The sequence below is a fragment of the Oncorhynchus masou genome, chromosome 17 (assembly GCF_036934945.1).
Source record: "Oncorhynchus masou masou isolate Uvic2021 chromosome 17, UVic_Omas_1.1, whole genome shotgun sequence".
Classification (NCBI taxonomy): domain Eukaryota; kingdom Metazoa; phylum Chordata; class Actinopteri; order Salmoniformes; family Salmonidae; genus Oncorhynchus; species Oncorhynchus masou.
The window spans coordinates 20,137,297-20,157,350 of NC_088228.1; the positions used below are offsets into that span (position 1 = coordinate 20,137,297).

Sequence of the window (20,054 nt, forward strand, 5' to 3'; positions counted from 1 at the left end):
AGGGGAGTTGTAGCGATGAGACAAGATAGTAATTACTAACAATTGGATACTACGAAATTGGAAAAACTAAAGATGTATAAACCGTAAATGACTTGGTAACAGGAAATACACTGAACAAAAATATAAATGCAACATGCAACATTTTCAAAGATTTACTCAATTACAGTTCCTGTGAGGAAGTCAGTCAGTCAATAGAAATAATAAATTCGGCCCTTATCTATGGATTTCACACGACTGGGCAGGGTTGGCCTGGGAGGGCATAGTCCAACCCACTTGGGAGCCAGGGCCCAGCCAATCAGAAGGAGTTTTTCTGCACATGGGGTATTGCTGAGGAAATTGTTTTATTTAATCTATTTTAGAATAAAGCTGTAACGAAACAAAATGTGGAAAAAGTCAACCCACTTGGGAGCCAGGGCCCAGCCAATCAGAAGGAGTTTTTCTGCACATGGGGTATTGCTGAGGAAATTGTTTTATTTAATCTATTTTAGAATAAAGCTGTAACGAAACAAAATGTGGAAAAAGTCAAGCGGTCTGAGTTTCTTTCCAAAGGCACTGTATAAGGAATAGGGTGCCGTTTGGGAGGCAGCCGTAGTGTGGTGATATAGTGGAACATCAAACAAGTCTTTGGGTGTTCCTACTATCACAAGTGAATCATGATAATGCCTTGAGACGAAGGGATAGCATCATTCTAGACCAGTTGGCTGGAATTGACATGTTAACACAAGGTGACGCAACTCCAGTGAGTAACGTTTCATCTTCTGTTGTTGTCTGCCCAACATTAGGGATTAGTGTATTTAAAAACATTTACACATCAAAACAGACAGCACCGATTTGTCATTGAGGGCCTTCTTCCCATGTCCTTATAATCCCCTGTGTCTCTTTAGAATGTTGTCAGTTGTATTTCACTCAATTCTGCCCTTTTGTCCCCCACAATGAAATTGGATGAGAGACTGGATCTGTCTCCGTCCGGTCCTATATTAGTTAGATGTGATATCTGACACCACTGGCCCAATTTTGACTAAACTTGGGTGAATGATGTGTCTTGCCATAGAGATCTGGCATTTACAATATTACACTGATTGGCCTAAGGGGGGCAGTATAGTAATCAACTGAAATGTTGCCTTGTTTAAATCAAAGAAACATTTTCTTTTTCAGAACTATTGCTGACCCCGGTCTATTGTTGGACAACACGGTTTACAAAAGGTCAACACCCAATGAAAACACTGGCATCCAACCAATCAAGGAGCTCCTGCAGTTCTCCCTGAACCAACCAACCGCATTCACCTTAGTGTGACTTAGGTCCTTCCCAAATAGGCTACACACAGACACTTGCACACACACACACACACACACACGTATATATGTGTATATATATAATGGACTCATACTCACACAATATAGAAGCAAAACTGAACCTGTCAGCAGGCATCTGGTCAGATAAATGTATTTATTTCAGGGGATAGAATGCAGACTATGGCTCAACTCTGAAAATGCTCTCTTTACTCTTTTAGGTATTTTCTTAACAATATTTTCTTTGTCTGATCGTTTCTTTGTATGCACAGGTGTGAGACAAAATTATATCACATGATTTCAAAAATTAAATAAGTGATATTATAAATGGTTTGAAGAGCATAAACTATACAATGATTTTGAATGGTTACATTGTAAAGCCTGACTAAAGTAGTCACTTGAAAGGTTTAAAATAAATGTTTTACAGGTATTTATAGTTTTTAAACTTGAGAAACTTTCTTTGTATGAAACTATAAAAAGGGGGCAAGTGTTAAGTTTCTTAACAAGTATCCCTTAATGGTACCTTATTGTGTCTATTTGAATTACATATTTTAGGTCCTGTAATTTCAGATGAAATTGTCAAATGAATCACCCTGCTGCGATATGTATGAAGGTGAATGTTTATAGTTTTGTATATATTACAGTATAGATTAATTAATTAAGATGTATTTTTTTTCTCTCTCTAGCCTGGTGTTACGACCACTGAAATATGACTTCACAGTCATACCGTTTGTGTTGGATTAACTAACAAAGGACTGTTTATCAGGGTTTCAACCAATTTGCGTAAGGATTTTTCCTTGCACTTCACCTCGACCTCATCACAATGAAAGGAATGGACAGACCTACCAACAGGCATAACTGAATACTTTAGGGTGCTCTGACTGTGCTGATTTTGTGTGCTGCCCTATAAAAAAAAAAGCTGGAAGTGTAAAATGAACAGGTAATATGTATTTTTCAAGCCATATTCCTGTACTATTCCCAGTTTTGTTTATCGTCTGTAAACACATAGCAAATATGAACTCATAGAATTTCTCTTTTTTTAGTAGAATGTGAAAATTCTAAATTGTCTGCAAACACTGTAATGACGTTGGGCTCACAATCATGCGTTTAAAAATGTGTGGCCAGAAAATATCTATTTTGTAGATTTGCACTGGTTATTATGATGTCACTCTGACGATGCAAATTACATTTCTAATTGTTTGTGATGGCCAATTTCTCCCAATTAAACATTTTCCTAAACAAGGCATTATTAAAGAGTTGGGCAAAGTTTGAAGATTAGGATGCTCTGATATAAATATATATATATATATATTCAAAAATAACAACTTATAGAATGATGCACTGCTCTCATTGCAAATCCAAAGATGTTATTACTACCTTTTAAAATAAACTTAAGCCATGAAGTGTTACTGTGTTAACAGCCTTTTAAGGCATGCATTTTGGCAATCATGATAAGTTAAGGAAAGTTTGCATACAAATATAACTCAAAGTTTGGTTGAATTTAATTGCTTTTTTTCTTCAGTTCTGACTGATCAAGACTTTTCTTTGTTGTAAAATGTGTTATTAATTTATAGTTTGTTATTTTATCAATTGGTAAATATTACATTCAAGTACCTTAACATGCTAAAGACCTAGCATAATGCCTTAGATCTGTTTTTCTGTCATGTGTATTGCTGTGAAGTTGAAAGTTGTATCATATATGTATAGTGAAGTGACAATACTGAAGAGTGCATTGTTACTCAGTGGCCGTATCTGAAGTGGCACCATATTCACTATATATAGTGCACTACTTTTGAGCAGGGCCTCTAGGGCACTATATAGGGAATAGGGTGCAATTTCAGATGCAGACTTGTGCTATGGTTAGACTACTACACCCCTGTTTTTTTCTCAGTTTTTCAGATTCTTTCCCCCACATTTTATTTGTGATCAGTGGGTTTTATTATTATTATTTGTACAATTGTTTCATATTTTGACGAAGATGAGTATGTAAACAATGGTAAATCAAAGCAATATTGTAAAACATGAGTTTTTGTGTAGAAAGCTCAGTGTTGCAGTTCAGAAATGTTTTTCGAGGTGTGATGTTCATATTAAATATCACTGTTCACCTGCATCAATGTTTATCCAGAGTGGGAGCATTCATGTAAAACCTTTTATGTACACCTTATGCAAGCTGTTGACTAATATTGCTTTTGCCAATGTCGCTTGCTAATTTATGATTTATGCATTGTAAATAAATTATTTTTTATTGTTGATTGATGTGTAATTACTGATTGACTTGGTCTACAATTCATGTCACTGTCCCATAAAAGACACATGGTAGACAGTTTTGGTAAGACATTTAATGAAGGTTTCCAGAATGTAATTATTCAGTTGCACACAAAACCACATAAAACTGAACAAATGATCAAATCAGTTAGTTGTACGTTTGGCTATCTGTAAGATACTGTGCATGTGTTACATGGTATCGTTGCAACTTAATGTAAAGTTTGACAAGTTTAATATTTCCCAAACAACGGTTGAAATACTACCCCAATTTAAGGTTATCATAGATCTTGAATGAATACATTTATTTGTGTTTGACATACAGTACAAGTCAATTTTGGACACCTCAATGGTTTTTCTTTTAACTTTTCCACATTGTAGAAAATAGTTTGTCTTCACTATGAAACCAGAAAAGTGTTAAAGAAATCTAAATATTTTTCAAAGTAGCCACACTGAACACTCCTGGCATTCTCTTAACCAGCTTCATGAGGTAGTCACCTGGAATGCTTCAACAGTCTTGACCGAGATCCCACATGCTGAGCACTTGTTGGCTGTTTTTCCTTCACTCTGCGCTCCAACTCATCCCAAACCATCCCAAGTCGGGTGATTGTGGAGGCCAGGTCATCAGATGCATCACTCTCCTTATTGGTCAAATAGCCCTTACACAGCCTGGAGGTGTGTTTTGGGTCATTGTCCTGGTGAAAACAAATGATAGTCCCACTAAGCGCAAACTAGATGGGATGGCGTATCGCTGTGGTATGCATGGTGGTTAAGTGTGCCTTGAATTTTAAACAAATCGCTGACAGTGTCACCAGCAAAGTACCATCACAACACCTCCACGCTTCACGGTGGGAGCCACACATGCGGATCTCATCCATTCACCTACTCTGCGTCTCACAAAGACACGGCGGTTGGAACCAAAAATTTGGACTCATCAGGCCAAAGGACAGATTTCCACCGGTCTAATGTCCATTGCTTGTGTTTCTTGGCCCAAGCAAGTCTCTTCTTATTGGTGTGGTTTCTTTGCAGCAATTTGACCATACATTTATTTGGGCTGCATCTGAGGTGCAGTGAATTGACGATTTCTGAGGCTGGTAACTACTGCAGAGGGTAAATTCATTAAGAGGAAACTCTGGGTCTTCCTTTCCTGTGGCCGTCCTCATGAGAGCCAGTTTCATCATAGCGCTTGACGGTTTTTGCGACTGCAGTTTAAGAAACTTTCAAAGTTCTTGAATTGTTCTGTATTGACTGACCTTCATGTCTTAAAGTAATGATGGACTGTAATTTCTCTTTGCTGATTTGAGCTGTTCTTAACATAATATGTACTAGGTCTTTTACCAAATAGGGCTGTCTTCTGTATACCAACCCTACCTTGTCACAAATGATTGGCTCAAACGCATTAAGAAGGAATGAAATTCCACAAATGAACTTTTAACAAGGCACACCTGTTAATTGAGATGCATTCCAGGTGACTACCTCATGAAGCTGGTTGAGAGAATGCCAAGAGTGTGCAAAGCTGTCATCAAGGCAAAGGGTGGCGACTTTGAAGAATCTCATCTAAAATATATTTAGATTTTTTTTAAACACTTTTTTGGTTATTATATGATTCCATATGTGTTATTTCATAGTTTTGATGTCTTCACTATTATTCTACAACGTAGAAAATAGTAAGAAAAAATAAAAACTCTTGTATGAGTAGCCGTCTCCAAACTTTTGACTGGTACTGTACATCACCACATGGTTGGGCCATCCACGCACAGATACCCAACAAAACTAAGTATTACTTTCAAGTATTTTTTATTTACACCACTGGAAATGACCTGCCATCCAGTAAAGCTGGTAAATGGTACTATATCAGTATTTTTTTTAAATTGTAGGAAGTGAACATGTTTCCGAATGCAACAAAGTCACTCATGAACTGAGAGGATGTTATCACTGGCAGGTGCCAGATGCAGGAGCAAACCGACAAGTGATCATAAATCTGCAGTGACCTTTAACAGCTGTATGGTCAAGTACTGGGCTTTGTACAATAAGCTGATTCTAGATCGGTTTTTAGGGGCAACTCACCCCCCTCTCCCTCCCGACGACACTTCCGCCCCAGTAAAATCGAACCAATAAGGTGGCTCACTCAGTCGGACGCTGCAGAAGCCTATAACCTGGGTTGTGGTAAACATCTCAGATGTTTTTCAGTGAGAGGGTTATAATGTACATCTTTCTACGGTATAGGATGACGATGCTTTTATCTGGTGCACTTTGATAACGGCCGTCAAATGGGATTTTCGTAGGAATTAAGGACCCTGATATTGCTTAAAATCGCCAGGTCGGTAAGTAAAATTTGTAAGCCAACGTTAAACGTTTTCATTCATTACTACAACGCGAGCTACAAGCAGATCATCAGCAGTTCACCAGAGCTAGCCGCGGTTTTTGGTTAGTTCGCGTAACTAGCCAGTCACCGTTTTTTAGTAACATGTCCGTTTTTATTCAATGTCAAGACTGGTTTAATTTGTTCGTTTTCATGTCTATGTACTGGTAGTTACAGTACCTAGCTACTCGTTAACGTTGCCTCTGGAGAAGCCAAGGGTTTACAGCTTCCCCTGCTTTGGGTTCTCAGCTGGACGCATCGACCACAGCTGGCTATAGCTACAGATTGTTACACCAGATAATGTGATTTAATAAATATTTTTGATATCGATTACCGGGAGTTACAGGTTACCTACTGTTTGGTGTAACAGATCATTTTCGACCTACCTTAACTTGGAGATGCTAGTTATCTTCGTTCTCGATTTGGCCAAACATGTAACGTTGTCTTAAACGTCCGTGTCCAGTTGCAGGTGGTGTTTGAATTTAGAAAATTCTCCGTTATTCAAGTGAAAATAATTGTTTTGTTCAATAAATAAACCCTACAATGTGTATGCTGCTATCTTGTCTTTCAAATATTTTCTCGTTCTATTTAGACAGGTACGTGTCATAATAACATGCCGCACTTTGGGGTGGACCCACCTGTCTCTACGAATGAGCGATGTAGTTAGTCTATCTGGTCCGGGTTACCCCGTGGGGAGGAGTTTGGTTCGGGTGAAAAGTGATTTTCGTTAGTTTTTGAACTGAGCAGAGTCTGCCCAGTTCCAAAACTAATTCAAATCACTTTTCACCCGAACCAAACTCCTCCCCACGGAGGACTCAAAAAAAGTGTAAGCATGATTCTGCTTTTTCACACCCAGAAATGATTGCTTTTGATATAAAACGCTTTATCTGCCTTCCAAATGAAAATGTATGTTTCTGGATGATGCACCATGCTGCCTTGTTGACAACATGTCCGATTGGTGCAGATTTTACTGTTTGATTTGAGAAGGGCGCGCCTCTCTTTCGCCCAATGATGTTACGGGCCATTGCCCGGTTCAACCGGGGCCAGCGTAATAGACCTCACTCAATATTTAAAATTGACAAGATGGCGGCGTACACATTGTTGTATTACTTCATGGAACAAAACAATTACTTTAACCGATTATTTTCTAAATTAAAACGTACCACCTGTAACATTTTAGATGCATGTTTGGCCTAATCAAGAACAACGATGGTATCGCCAAGTTAAGGTTACTATAAAAAAAAGTCTGCTACACCAAACAGTACCTAACCTGTAACTCTCAGTAATCGATACACAAAAATATTTGGTTAAATCACATTATCTGGTGTAGCTAATCTTGCTCCATGTGAACTACAATCCCGAAACTCTGTTTTAACTTTTATAAACTTCAATGATCCTCACTTGCGATATGGTTTTGGAAACATACTTTCACATCAAAATAATTTCACAAATGCAAAATATACATTTGCTATATACGGTTTCATTTACAACACTATTCTGGCATTCTCCTTTCGTTACTCATCGATGTTCAGAGATGCTTTGATGGCTAATTAGAACAGGTGGTTGAATTGTGCTGTAAAACATGAACAAAAAAAATGGGAGTGTGGGAACCCTAACCCTATATAGTTTATGACAATGATGACATTTAACTAGAGTGTATGGAGGGAGGTGAAAACATTCAATATGTGTGAAATTTACCATATTTTTTCTTAATTGAAGGTGATTCCAAGGGAACCAAGCCAACACCACTGTGTCATCTGCCCATGTCTGCCATTTTCTTTCTGCTTGACTCAACACCAACATCCTCCACCACCTACCAAGTAGTGATGGTGAGATCCTGCAGCAAATCTTGCCAGCTGAAGGAGTGAGAGTCAACAAAACTAGCGGCCTCGGGCTCAGAATTACATGCTGGCAGAGCACAAGTGTTTGCGAGTTCAACAGAGGCAGCAACACTGATAAGCCAATGCAGAAACCATATGGCCATATTTTCTCAATTTTATTGGGCCTGACTTGCAGCCTGAACCAATTTTTTTTTTTTTTACTGGATGAAATGTGTATATTATAGTGTCAAATGCAGTGATTGGACTTTTAGACCTACACTTGTACATTCAGCCAGCTCAACAACCACTAAACACAATGGCTTCTGGTGACCACAAAGAGACAGGGAATGAACTGTCAGAACACCTTCAAATGGATCATGAGTTATTGAGTCAAAATCAGTACCCTGCTGGGAGTAACTTCAAGTCCAAAAGTTTGCCCACTCTAAATGACTCAGGCCAGCATAGCAAGGCCTTGTTGACCAAGTCTTTGCAGCAACAGGTGTCAATAACAGAGGAGAAGAGTACTGAATTCATCCAACTCCCACAGAGGATCAACCTGAACCAACCTTTACCTGAATCGCCAACCAGGACTAATGTTAACTATTCCCCTTCCAGGTCTAGTGTGGTGGGGATGAGTCTTTCATTTAACACAGAGACGCAGGTCAGCAAACCCAGGCATAAAAATGCCTCAAGACTACCCCTGATGCGTTTACCCACTAGGAAATACATGAGTGTGATTCTCGAAGACTCTCGCTGTTTTTTATGCTGCATGTGCTACCTGACATTTATTCAGTCACTGATGGTGTCTGGCTACCTTAGCAGTGTCATCACCACCATAGAGAAGAGGTACAGCCTCCGGAGCTCTGAGTCTGGTCTGCTCGTCAGCTGCTTTGACATAGGCAGTCTGCTGGTGGTGGTCTTCATCAGTTACTTCGGAGGCCGAGGGCAAAGGCCCAGATGGTTGGCCGTTGGTGCAGTGTTTATAGCCGTCGGAGCAGCACTCTTCTCCTTGCCTCACTTCATCTCCCCTCCGTACCAAATCCTGGAGGTGAACTCATCACGGGGCAATGAAGGCCTGTGTATGAACCACAACGGCAGTGGCAAGGACTTCCTGGATTTGTCCTCCTGTCCCAGAGACCAAGAGGGTAATGAACACAACCTGTACGTGGCCCTATTCATCATAGCACAGATCCTGGTGGGTATGGGGTCGACACCCATCTACACCCTGGGACCCACCTACCTGGACGACAACGTCAAGAAAGAGAATGCCTCACTTTATCTTGGTAAGTAACTGTGTGTCTGTCATGGGGTTTGAAAGATGTGAAGATTACAACCAAAGTTAATATACTACTATGACATAAGGAGGGGAGCTCAGCTAGCAAATATGTATTGACCAGGCCCAGGGCACGAGACCAACATTTTTTCAGTTGGTTGCAGCATCCCGTGATTTGGTTGCACCATTATTCTTTTCCGTTATCACGCAATAGAAAAGTAGGTTGGTTGACGGAAGTAACCACTTCACAAAGTAACATTGATTATTATCACTAGACGATGGATGGTTGCTGGTCTCTGATACAATGAATTATATCTCCTGCCCTTGTGGCCTTGAGCAAGGCACTTAACTGCACTGATGGCTACTGTATAAAACACATGTGATCTGTCAACCCTCCATCTGGAGAGCTACTGGGTGTGCAGGCTTTTGATCCAACCCTGCTCATCAAACACAAGTCTGCTTATCAAGGTCCTGTTGAGCAGCTGATTTGTTTATTTTTTACAGTGTGTTTGAGCAGGGCTGAAGCAAAAGCCTGCACACCCAGTAGCTCTCCTGGAGAATGGTTTTCCATCCGGCAGCATTACAATCATAACCAAATACTTGTTATGTCTTTATGATAAAATTCAGTGAACCAGGGATCAAATGGCTGAGGTGGGCGGTGTAGCTACTGACTTAACATGTTTTTCTATTTGTAGGGCTAAAATGTTCGGGGCAGATCTTGACAGCATAGTTACTTGTCCAGGAATATTTTTTTTTACTTTGTCAGAATTACGTGGCCAATATTGAATGGAGGAGAATCCTAGCTTAGCAACAGTGTCAGAATTATTTGTTAACACCCAATTTTGAGCTCTTGAGACTGTTCTACAACTGGAGTATGCAGCATTGGTTTCATCAACTGTCCACCTGTATCAACTGGCCATTTGCGGTTATTCTCGAGTACCGGTGGAAAGGTATTTTAGGACATGATAATGACATTAATGCATGCTAAATAGTTAACAAGGAAGATTACCAGCCAAACTACACAATGTTTTGAATTGGCTATCTAGGTAGTCTGTTGTGCAGTATATCATTATTTTACCTGCTGTGCAATGTCTCCTCTCTCAACGGCCCACTTGCACATACACAGGTGATGCACACACCATGACTTTTCCAGGATTTTCATTGCTGACTAAAAATGTGCTTTAACTGAGCCAATAATTCACTAACTAGCAATGCATATTAACAAGTGTGCGCACACACTAGGCTCGCTTTGAACTCAAACGCGTCTCACGACTGCATGGTTGAAAGACTACTCATGCCTGCCAATGCAGAACTACAATTATGCTCAGATGGCCTCCGCAGTGATTGGAAGGACAGTGCTCAACACATCGCATCCGGAGGACGCGTTGATCCAATTCTGATCGGAATAGCCTGATTCTTTGATATTGTGATTATTGCATGAACTTGTTTTTTTACTTGTCAATTTTGACAACTTAAATCTACTTGTCCAACTTTTTTTTCTTTCTTCTTGCAAGCCTACAAGCGTCAATGTTGAGCCCAGAGATTACTGAGAGGGTGTTGAAGAAATAAGTTGTTTATGTTCCATGTTGTGATTCAAAATATGAATGTGCAACCTAATCCAGGGATTGTCATGCATTTTGGGTAGACAATTATGCTATTGTTTTATTTTACTGTTAAAATTGGGCTCCAGAATTAGTCTAGGCAGCCGATAGTGGGCACTAGATCTCCAGTATCGTCTAGGCTTAATGTGCTCAGCTGGTAATACACTTGTCTCCAATGACTGGTTCGTACATAACATCCAACACAAAGGCTACAAAGGTATGGGTTTCCTCCTTAACTAGCTTTAATGGCGTGCCACGGAAGACAACGGGAAAAATATGCGTACCGTCTTTAATATAACCACATTTTCCGGCTGTTGCACGCTGCGTTCAGCCAATCAGGTTGCAGCAGCCTGTTTACCTCTGCTGAATGCTGGGCGCAACATCACAAAGTAGCATTAGCCATTCTAGCTGCCTTTACACCTGCCTATACACAAGGCCTTACAATACACATGTCTTATGAAATTCGAACCAGGATCTCTAGTGGCACAGCTAGCAACTTTGCTGCAGTGCCTTAGACCACTGTGCCACTCGGGAGGCCTGGCTACTTTGACTTCGGTTATTCAATCAATCCTTGTCCCTTTCAACTGTCGTCCTAGATCTTCTCCTTCCGGTGCTCTGAAACAATGTGAACTCATTAAGGCCTTAACACTGAAAGAAAAGACTAGTTGTGAAATAGGCTTGTGTTCTGTGGTGGCCTGGTGCCTGCCTCCATTACACTCAGAAAATAACCTACACAACGGGATTAGCTCCTAGGATGTGTCCCAAATGGCACCTTATTTTTATACACACACACACACACAGTGGGGCAAAAAAGTATTTAGTCAGCCACCAATTGTGCAAGTTCTCCCACTTAAAAAGATGAGAGGCCTGTAATTTTCATCATAGGTACACTTCAACTATGACAAAATGAGGAGAAAAAAATCCAGAAAATCACATTGTAGGATTTTTAATGAAATTATTTGCAAATTATGGTGGAAAATAAGTATATTTTTATTTTCCACCATCATTTGCAAATAAATTCATAAAATCCTAAATGTGATTTTCTGGATTTTTTTTTTCTCACTTTGTCTGTCATAGTTGAAGTGTACCTATGATGACAATTATAGGCCTCTCATCTTTTTAAGTGGGGGAACTTGCACAATTGGTGGCTGACTAAATACTTTTTTGCCTCACTGTATATTACTGCACTATTTTGACCAGAGCCTTATAGGGTGCCAATTGGGACACAGCCCGTAGTCGCCTTTCTTCTCCTCAACCCTGTCTCTAATGATGTTCTTGTGGACGGCCAGTTCACAAAGGACTTGGTGCTTTGATCATGCGGTCTGTCTTTTGGTGCCAACCAGCAGTATGGTGGCTGGTTAGGCATTGGCCAGGATGTGAGGGTGTGGCCCATCAGGACCCACCCGCCTGGCTGGAACACACTATCAAATGACACTCATCAGGGCTCTGATCTATTTGAGACAGCCGAGAGTGGACAACACTAATGGTCCTTGACAGATCTCTGGTCAGTATAGCCACAGACAGTTACTCTGTGAGGACAGGATGAGACTGTTGGGTAATATAGCAACGGTTTATTAATTGTACGTTCATGGAGTTCCAGGAAGAGCCATTTATGAACTTTGGAAATGAGAGAATGGACCTATAGTTAGTCCAAAAAAGGCTAGATTACCAACGTTCTTTACCAGATTAAGAGGGTGCCCGCAGTATCCTATAATCTGAGATTGTATACACAGTGTATATATAATCTGAGATTATATATAATCTGTGTATTATATATAATCTGTTATATATCTCAGTGTAGGATATTTTGTTGCTACTAGAGTTATTACATAGGTAAGGTTATTATGAGGAGTGTGGACATGTCTGACCAACAAAATGCAACATTTTCTGCAACTGCACTTCTAATAATATAAGAACAAGAACGGGTGGTCTGACATCATCCTGAAACAAAATATTATTTTATTCTGAGTTATGTTATTTAGAGAGGCACATGTTGAAACAGACCCAAAAAGAGGGGGTGTTCCATGAGAGATGAATACTGAAAAAAAAAAAAAAATAGGTCCGTGTTATCATTAGACAGAATAAAAGATATTGCCTCTCAGCACCGCCAATAGATGCATGGCAATTCAAGTAGACCCAATACAGTAAGAGAACATATTTCACAGTGACTAGTGAAAGTCTAGTTTTTTTGACACATTTTACTGCCTTAAAATTAATGATATTATAAAAAGGGATTAAGTTGGATTTTTTCCCCCCTACCAATCTAAACAACCTGCTCCACAAATTCACAGTGAAAGATAAATTATAAAACCATTTTTCTAAATTCATAAATGAACATTTCTTGATTGCCTATGTCTTCCCACCACAGAGATAATACTTGATGGAAGGACTTTTGGCAGCAATTACAGCTGTGTACCCATTTGAATAAGATTCTGTCAACTGCACAACTCTTAGCGCAACATGCACTGAGTTTATAAAACATTAGGAACACCTTCCTGATATTGAGTTGCACTCACATTTTCCCTCAGAACAGCCTCAATTCATCGGGGCATAGACTACAAGGTGTCGAAGCATTCCACAGGGATGCTGGTCCATGTTGGCTCCAAGCTTCCCACATTTGTGTCAAATTGACTAGATGTTCTTTGGGTGGTGGACCATTCTTGATACACACGGGAAACTGTTGAGTGTGAAACCCAGCGGCATTGCAGTTCTTGACACACTCAAACCGGTGCGCCTGGCACCTACTACCCTGTTCAAAGGCACTTAAGTATTTTGTTTTGCCCATTCATCATAGGTACACTTCAAATATGACAGACAAAATTTGGAAATAAAATCCAGAAAATCACATTATGATTTTTTTTTAAATTAATTTATTTGCCAATTATGGTGGAAAATAAGTATTTGGTCACCTACAAACAAGCAAGATTTCTGGCTCTCACAGACCTGTAACTTCTTTAAGATGCTCCTCTGTCCTCCACTCGTTACCTGTATTAATGGCACCTGTTTGAACTTATCAGTATAAAAGACACCTGTCCACAACCTCAAACAGTCACACTCCAAACTCCACTATGGCCAAGACCAAAGAGCTGTCAAAGGCCACCAGAAACAAAATTGTAGACCTGCACCAGGCTGGGAAGACTGAATATGCAATAGATAAGCAGCTTGGTTTGAAGAAATCAACTGTGGGAGCAATTATTAGGAAATGGAAGACATACAAGACCACTGATAATCTCCCTAGATCTGGGGCTCCACGCAAGATCTCACCCCGTGGGGTTAAAATGATCACAAGAACGGTGAGCAAAAATCCCATAACCACACGGGGGGACCTATTGAATGACCTGCAGAGAGCTGGGAACAAAGTAACAAAGCCTACCATCAGTAACACACTACGCCGCCAGGGACTCAAATCCTGCAGTGCCAGACGTGTCCCCCAGCTTAAGCCAGTACATGTCCAGGCCTTTCTGAAGTTTGCTAGAGAGCATTTGGATGACCCAGAAGAAGATTGGGAGAATGTCATATGGTCAGATGAAATCAAAATGGAACTTTTTGGTAAAAACTCAACTCGTTGTGTTTGGAGGACAAAGAATGCTGAGTTGCATCCAAAGAACACCATACCTACTGTGAAGCATGGGGGTGAAAACATCATGCTTTGGGGCTGTTTTCCTGCAAAGGGACCAGGGTGACTGAGTTGTGTAAAGGAAAGAATGAATGGGGCCATGTATCGTGAGATTGAGTGAAAACCTCCTTCCATCAGCAAGGGCATTGAAGAGGAAACATGGCTGGGTCTTTCAGCATGACAATGATCCCAAACACACCGCCCGGACAACGAAGGAGTGGCTTCGTAAGAAGCATTTCAAGGTCCTGGAGTGGCCAAGCCAGTCTCCACATCTCAATCCCATAGAAAATCTTTGGAGGGAGTTGAAAGTTTGTGTTGCCCAGCAACAGCCCCAAAACATCACTGCTCTAGAGGAGATCTGCATTGAGGAATGGGACAAAATACCAGCAACAGTGTCTGAAAACCTTGGGAAGACTTATAGAAAACTTTTGACCTCTGTCATTGCCAACAAAGGGTATATAACAAAGTATTGAGGAAATTTTGTTCTTGACCAAATACTTATTTTCCACCATAAATTGCAAATAAATTCATAAAAAATCCTCCAATGTGATTTTTCTGGATTTTTTTCCCCTCATTTTCTCTGTCATAGTTGAAGTGTACCTAATGATTTAAAATTACAGGCCTCATCTTTTTAAGTGGGAGAACTTGCACAATTGGTGGCTGATTAAATACTTGTTTGCCCCACTGTAATTTGTAAATTTGGATAGAAAACACTGAAGTTTCTAAAACTGTTTGAATGATGTCTGTGAGTATAACAGAACTCATATGGCAGGCGAAACCTGAGAAATCCAACCAGGAAGTGTGAAATCTGAGGTTTGTAGGTTTTCAACTCACAGCCTATCGAATATACAGTGGGATATAGGTCTTGTTGCACTTCCTAAGGCTTCCACTAGATGTCAACAGTCTTTAGAAGCTTGTTTGATGCTTCTACTGTGAGGTGGGGCCGAATGAGGGGAATGAGCCAGGTGTCTGGCAGATTGCCACGAGCTCGTGACACGCAGTCATGTGAAAGTTAGCTTGCGTTCCATTGCTATTCTACAGACAAAGGAATTCTCCGGTTGGAACATTATTGAAGATTTATGATAAAAATATCCTAAAGATTGATTCTATACTTAGTTTGACATGTTTCTACGACCTGTAATATAACTTTTTGAACTTTTCGGCCGACCTTTCGGCTGGACTTGCGCGTGTGTTTGGATTTGTTTACCAAACGCCCTAACAAAAGGAGGTATTTGGACATGAATTATTAACTTTATCGAACAAATCAAACATTTATTGTGGAACTGGGATTCCTGGGAGTGCATTCTGATGAAGATCATCAAAGATAAGTGAATATTTATAATGTTATTTCTGACTTCTGTTGACTGCACAATATGGCGGGTATCTTTTTTGGCTTGTTTGGTCTCGGAGTGCCGTACTCAGATTATTGCATGGTATGCTTTTTCCGTAAATGTTTTTGAAATCTGACACAGCGGTTGCATTAAGGAGAAGTTTATCTAAAGTTTCATGTATCTTTTATCAATGTTTATTATGAGTATTTCTGTAAATTGATGTGTCTCTCTGCAAAATCACCTCATGTTTTGGAACTACTGAACATAACACGCCAATGTAAAATGAGACTTTTGGATAAAAATATGCACTTTTAACGAACAAAACATACACTTATTGTGTAACATGGAGTTCTATGAGTGTCATCTGATGAAGATCTGAATCATTTTCTCTATTTCTGCTTTTTGTGACCCCTCTCTTTGGCTGGAAAAATGGCTGTGTTTTTCTGTGACTTGGTGGTGACCTAACATAATCGTTTGTGGTGCTTTCGCTGTAAAGCCTTTTTGAAATCAGACACTGTGGCTGGATTAATGAGAATTTCTATTTTTAAAATGGTGTAAAATACTTATGCTTGAGGAATTTTAATTATGATGTTTTTGAATTTGGTGCCCTGCACCTTCACTGGCGGTTGGCGGGGTGGGACGCTACCGTCCCGAATATACCAGAGGTTTTAACTTGCGTGTCGTGATCACGTTTAGTGTGGGAGGACAGAATAAATGTATGCACGATGGCGCACGCCAGTTTGGGTTTCGTGTAAGGGATCAAGGTGACATCAATAAGTAATCAAAGCTTCAACATGAATTCACCTGGTCAGTCTGACATGGAAAGAGCATGTGTTCCTAATGTTTTATACATGTAATATTTTTATTTTTAAGTTTGGCAAAATTGCTCAAGCTCAGTACATGTGGTTGGGAATGATTTTCAAGCAAATTCAACACAGGACTGAGAATGACCACTCCGGAACACTCAACACCTATTGGAAAACCATTCTGGTGTGCCTTGGGATTAAATGTTGTGTAGTTGACCCGCTGAAAATAAACTCTATTCCAGGGTTAAGTATTCAGATGACTGAGGCAGGTTTTCTTATAACTTCTAACCTTTCATATTTTTGTTGTTGTCCCGACAAACTCACCAGCTGCCGGTGACAAGCATACCCATAACATAATGCTGCCACCACAATACTTGAAAATCCAGCACTCTCTTAGCTAACCAATGTTTTTTCACAGACTAAAGACACACCAGAATGGTTTTCCAAGATGTGTTCCTGAGTGGCCCAACCTCAGTTCTGACTTCAATCTGCTTAAATCAGAGACAAGGTTTGATTGAATAATGCTGTCCATCAATGATTGGCAACCAAATTTACTGAGCTTGAAATTGACAAAACAATGGATAAACAGTATGTTGCCATAAGTTGTGCAGAGTTGGTAGAATCTTATTCAAAATGATTTGGCTGTAACGGCTGCCAAAGGCACTTACACCAAGTATTATCTCTGGGGTGTGAAGACATACGCAACAAATATTTCTTGGTTTATTTTTTTTACATGAACTAATTCATTTTAGGGCAGCAAAATGTGACAACTGCAAGGGATGTATAGACCTCACTAGGCACTGTACATAAAGCTATTTTGATTTTCAAGTCACTTTGTAGGCTTAGGCTGACATTTGTTCATGGTACGTGACTATTTATGAAGCATGCATGTCTAACAGTAGACCTAAACCAGGGATTATCAACTAGATACAAGCTCGAGCCAATTTCTTTCTTGAGTGGATGGTCAGGGGGCGAGAATAAGTTCAGGAGTAAAAATGTGCGTAACAAGTTACGTAATATGTTGCATGAACTCTCTCTCTCTCTGTGCAAAAAGTGTGTTTAACATGATTTCTGAATAACTCCATCTCTGTAACCCACACATACAATTATCTGTAAGGTTGAGCAGTGAATTTCAAACACAGATTCAACCACAAAGACCAGCGAGGTTTTCCAGTACCTTGCAAAGGGAACCTATTGATAAAGTAATTAAAAAACAGACATTGAATATCCCTTTGAGCATGCTGTAGTTAATTATACTTTGGATGGTGTATCAATACACCCAGTCGCTACAAAGATACAGGCGTCCTTCCTAACTCTGTTGCCGGAGATGAAGGAAACCTCTCAGAGATTTCACCATGAAGCCAATCAATGGTGACTTTAAAACAGTTTTAATGACTGTGAGAAACTGAGGATGGATAAACATTGTAGTTACTCTACAATACTGACCTAAATGACAGTGAAAAGGACACGTGTACAGAATTTAAAAAATATTCCAAAACGTGCATCCTGTTTGCAATAAGGCACTAAAACTGCAAAAACTGTGGAAAATAAATGAACTTTGCCTGAATACAAAGCTTAATGTTTGGGGCACTTCCAATAGAACACATCACGGAGTACCACTATTCATATTTTCAAGCATGGTGGTGGCTGCATCATGTTACGGGTATGCTTGTCATCGGCAAGGACTATGGAGTTGTTTAGGATGAATCAGAATAGAGCTAAGCACAGGCAAAATCCTAGAGAACAACCTGGTTGTCTGCTTTCCAACAGATACTGGGAGACATTCACCTTTCAGCAGGACAATAACCTAAAACACAAGCCCAAATCAACACTGGAGTTGCTTACCAAGATAACATTGAATGTGAGTGGCTACGTTATAGTTTTGACTTAAAGCGGCTTAAAAATCCATGGCAAGACATAAATGGCTCTGGCAATGGTCAAGAAACAACTTGACAGACTTGAATTATTTAAAGAATAATGTGCAATCCAAGTGTGCAAAGCTCATAAGAGACTTACCCAGAAAGACTCACTGCTGAAATCAAATCAAATTTATTTATATAGCCCTTCGTACATCAGCTGATATCTCAATGTGCTGTACAGAAACCCAGCCTAAAACCCCAAACAGCAAGCAATGCAGGTGTAGAAGCACGGTGGTTAGGAAAGGCCAAAACCTAGGAAGAAACCTAGAGAGGAACCAGGCTATGTGGGGTGGCCAGTCCTCTTCTGGCTGTGCCGGGTAGAGATTATAACAGAACATGGCCAAGATGTTCAAATGTTCATAAATGACCAGCATGGTCGAATAATAATGATAATAATAAGGCAGAACAGTTGAAACTGGAGCAGCAGCACGGCCAGGTGGACTGGGGACAGCAAGGAGTCATCATGTCAGGTAGTCCTGGGGCATGGTCCTAGGGCTCAGGTCCTCCGAGAGAGAGAAAGAAAGAGAATTAGAGAGAGCATATGTGGGGTGGAAATCTTTGCCAAGGGGGATGTATTGACTCAAGGGTCTGAATATTTATGTAGTCAAGATATATTAGCTCAAGCTGTCAAGTTGGTGTTTGATCATTGCTCGACATCCATTTAAGTCTTGCTATAGATTTTTAAACCTTTTAAAACCTTTTTTTTTTAATTTACAACTATAACCTCTAACAGGTTTGTGTAGATCGTTGGCAAAAAAATACAATTAAATCAAGGGTTGTGAATACTTTCTGAAGGCACAGTAGGCCTATGCTTTGACTTTTGAGGTTTGTTCAAGATGAGTCCTCCTGGCAGGCTGTGATGTAAAACCATACGTGGGTAATACAGGCAGTTCTGTATCAGTTGGTGTGATGGGCTGGCCTTGTCTGTAGGAAAGATAGCAGGTCGTTTGGAAAATTGTAAGAAGACGGTGCTATGTCAGCAGGTTGCCTTGACGATGAAGTTAACCGACATTTAGTTGTGCATGTCCCTGCTGACTGTCTCCCTCTCTCCAGTAAGGTCACGCGGTCCAAATTGGTCCAGCTGCCAGGTTGAGTTTCGCGTCACTTTCCTGTAACGTACAGCCCTGGCCCATTATTACTCCTGCATCAATCTCTTTTGCGTACAGGACAGTAACACACCTAATTTAACTCATCTGAGCTCATGTACTCAAGGCTGTAGAGACAGAGAACATATTTTCGCTGCCTGATAACCTTGTAACTCCATATTTGCCCTTTTCTTTTACATGTATTGAAAGCAGTAACTTCCCCAAGTGTAATCTGAACAGTTCATGACTCTAGGACCAATAAAATGTATTCAAAATAGCTTCTGAATTGTCATAATTGTATTTTGGTTCATGGAAAAATATGGCAGTGTTTTCTGTGTTGGAGAGGTTTTCATCTGACCGTTACGATATGTAATTAGGCAATTCCATAAATATGAAAGGCGCAAAGCCCATTAATGGTAATTATGGACTGAATGACAAGCTAGTTCACCAGTCTGTTACCCATTGAAAGTAAATTAGCCACACTCAGTACAGCACAACCAGTTCAAAACCTGTACATGTCTCTGAATCTCCCCTGGTCTCGGTGACGGACAGAAGAGCAGTTGGTGAACGGGGTCGCTTGCCATCGCCTTGCGCTCTGTTGAACTGTATTGCTCCACGCACACACAAGCCCAGCTGCAGACTGCCTGGTGGGTGCTGTGAATCAGGCAGTGATGTGTGATCTCCATTGT

General features: G+C 40.2%; 2 protein-coding genes across 10 annotated transcripts in view; both read left to right on the plus strand.

The window, feature by feature from the left end:
* LOC135558659 (nuclear receptor coactivator 2-like) overlaps positions 1-3,542 on the plus strand; it is a 50,270-nt gene extending 46,728 nt beyond the window's left edge. For 6 of the 8 annotated variants that reach the window (XM_064992660.1, XM_064992666.1, XM_064992663.1 and 3 more), the window contains one exon: positions 1,977-3,542. In XM_064992660.1, coding sequence (XP_064848732.1) covers positions 1,977-2,003 — 27 coding nt within the window. In that variant the 3' untranslated portion in view covers positions 2,004-3,542. Of the gene's footprint in view, positions 1-1,155 lie in introns of all 8 variants that reach the window. The other 2 variants (XM_064992665.1, XM_064992664.1) reach the window with 2 other exon arrangements.
* Positions 3,543-5,706: 2,164 nt separating this feature from the next.
* LOC135558660 (solute carrier organic anion transporter family member 5A1-like) overlaps positions 5,707-20,054 on the plus strand; it is a 34,446-nt gene continuing 20,098 nt past the window's right edge. The window contains exons 1-2 of one of the 2 annotated variants that reach the window (XM_064992668.1): positions 5,707-5,876; positions 7,634-9,017. In XM_064992668.1, coding sequence (XP_064848740.1) covers positions 8,051-9,017 — 967 coding nt within the window. In that variant the 5' untranslated portion in view covers positions 5,707-5,876; positions 7,634-8,050. The remainder of the gene's footprint in view (positions 5,877-7,633; positions 9,018-20,054) is intronic. The other variant, XM_064992669.1, reaches the window with a different exon arrangement.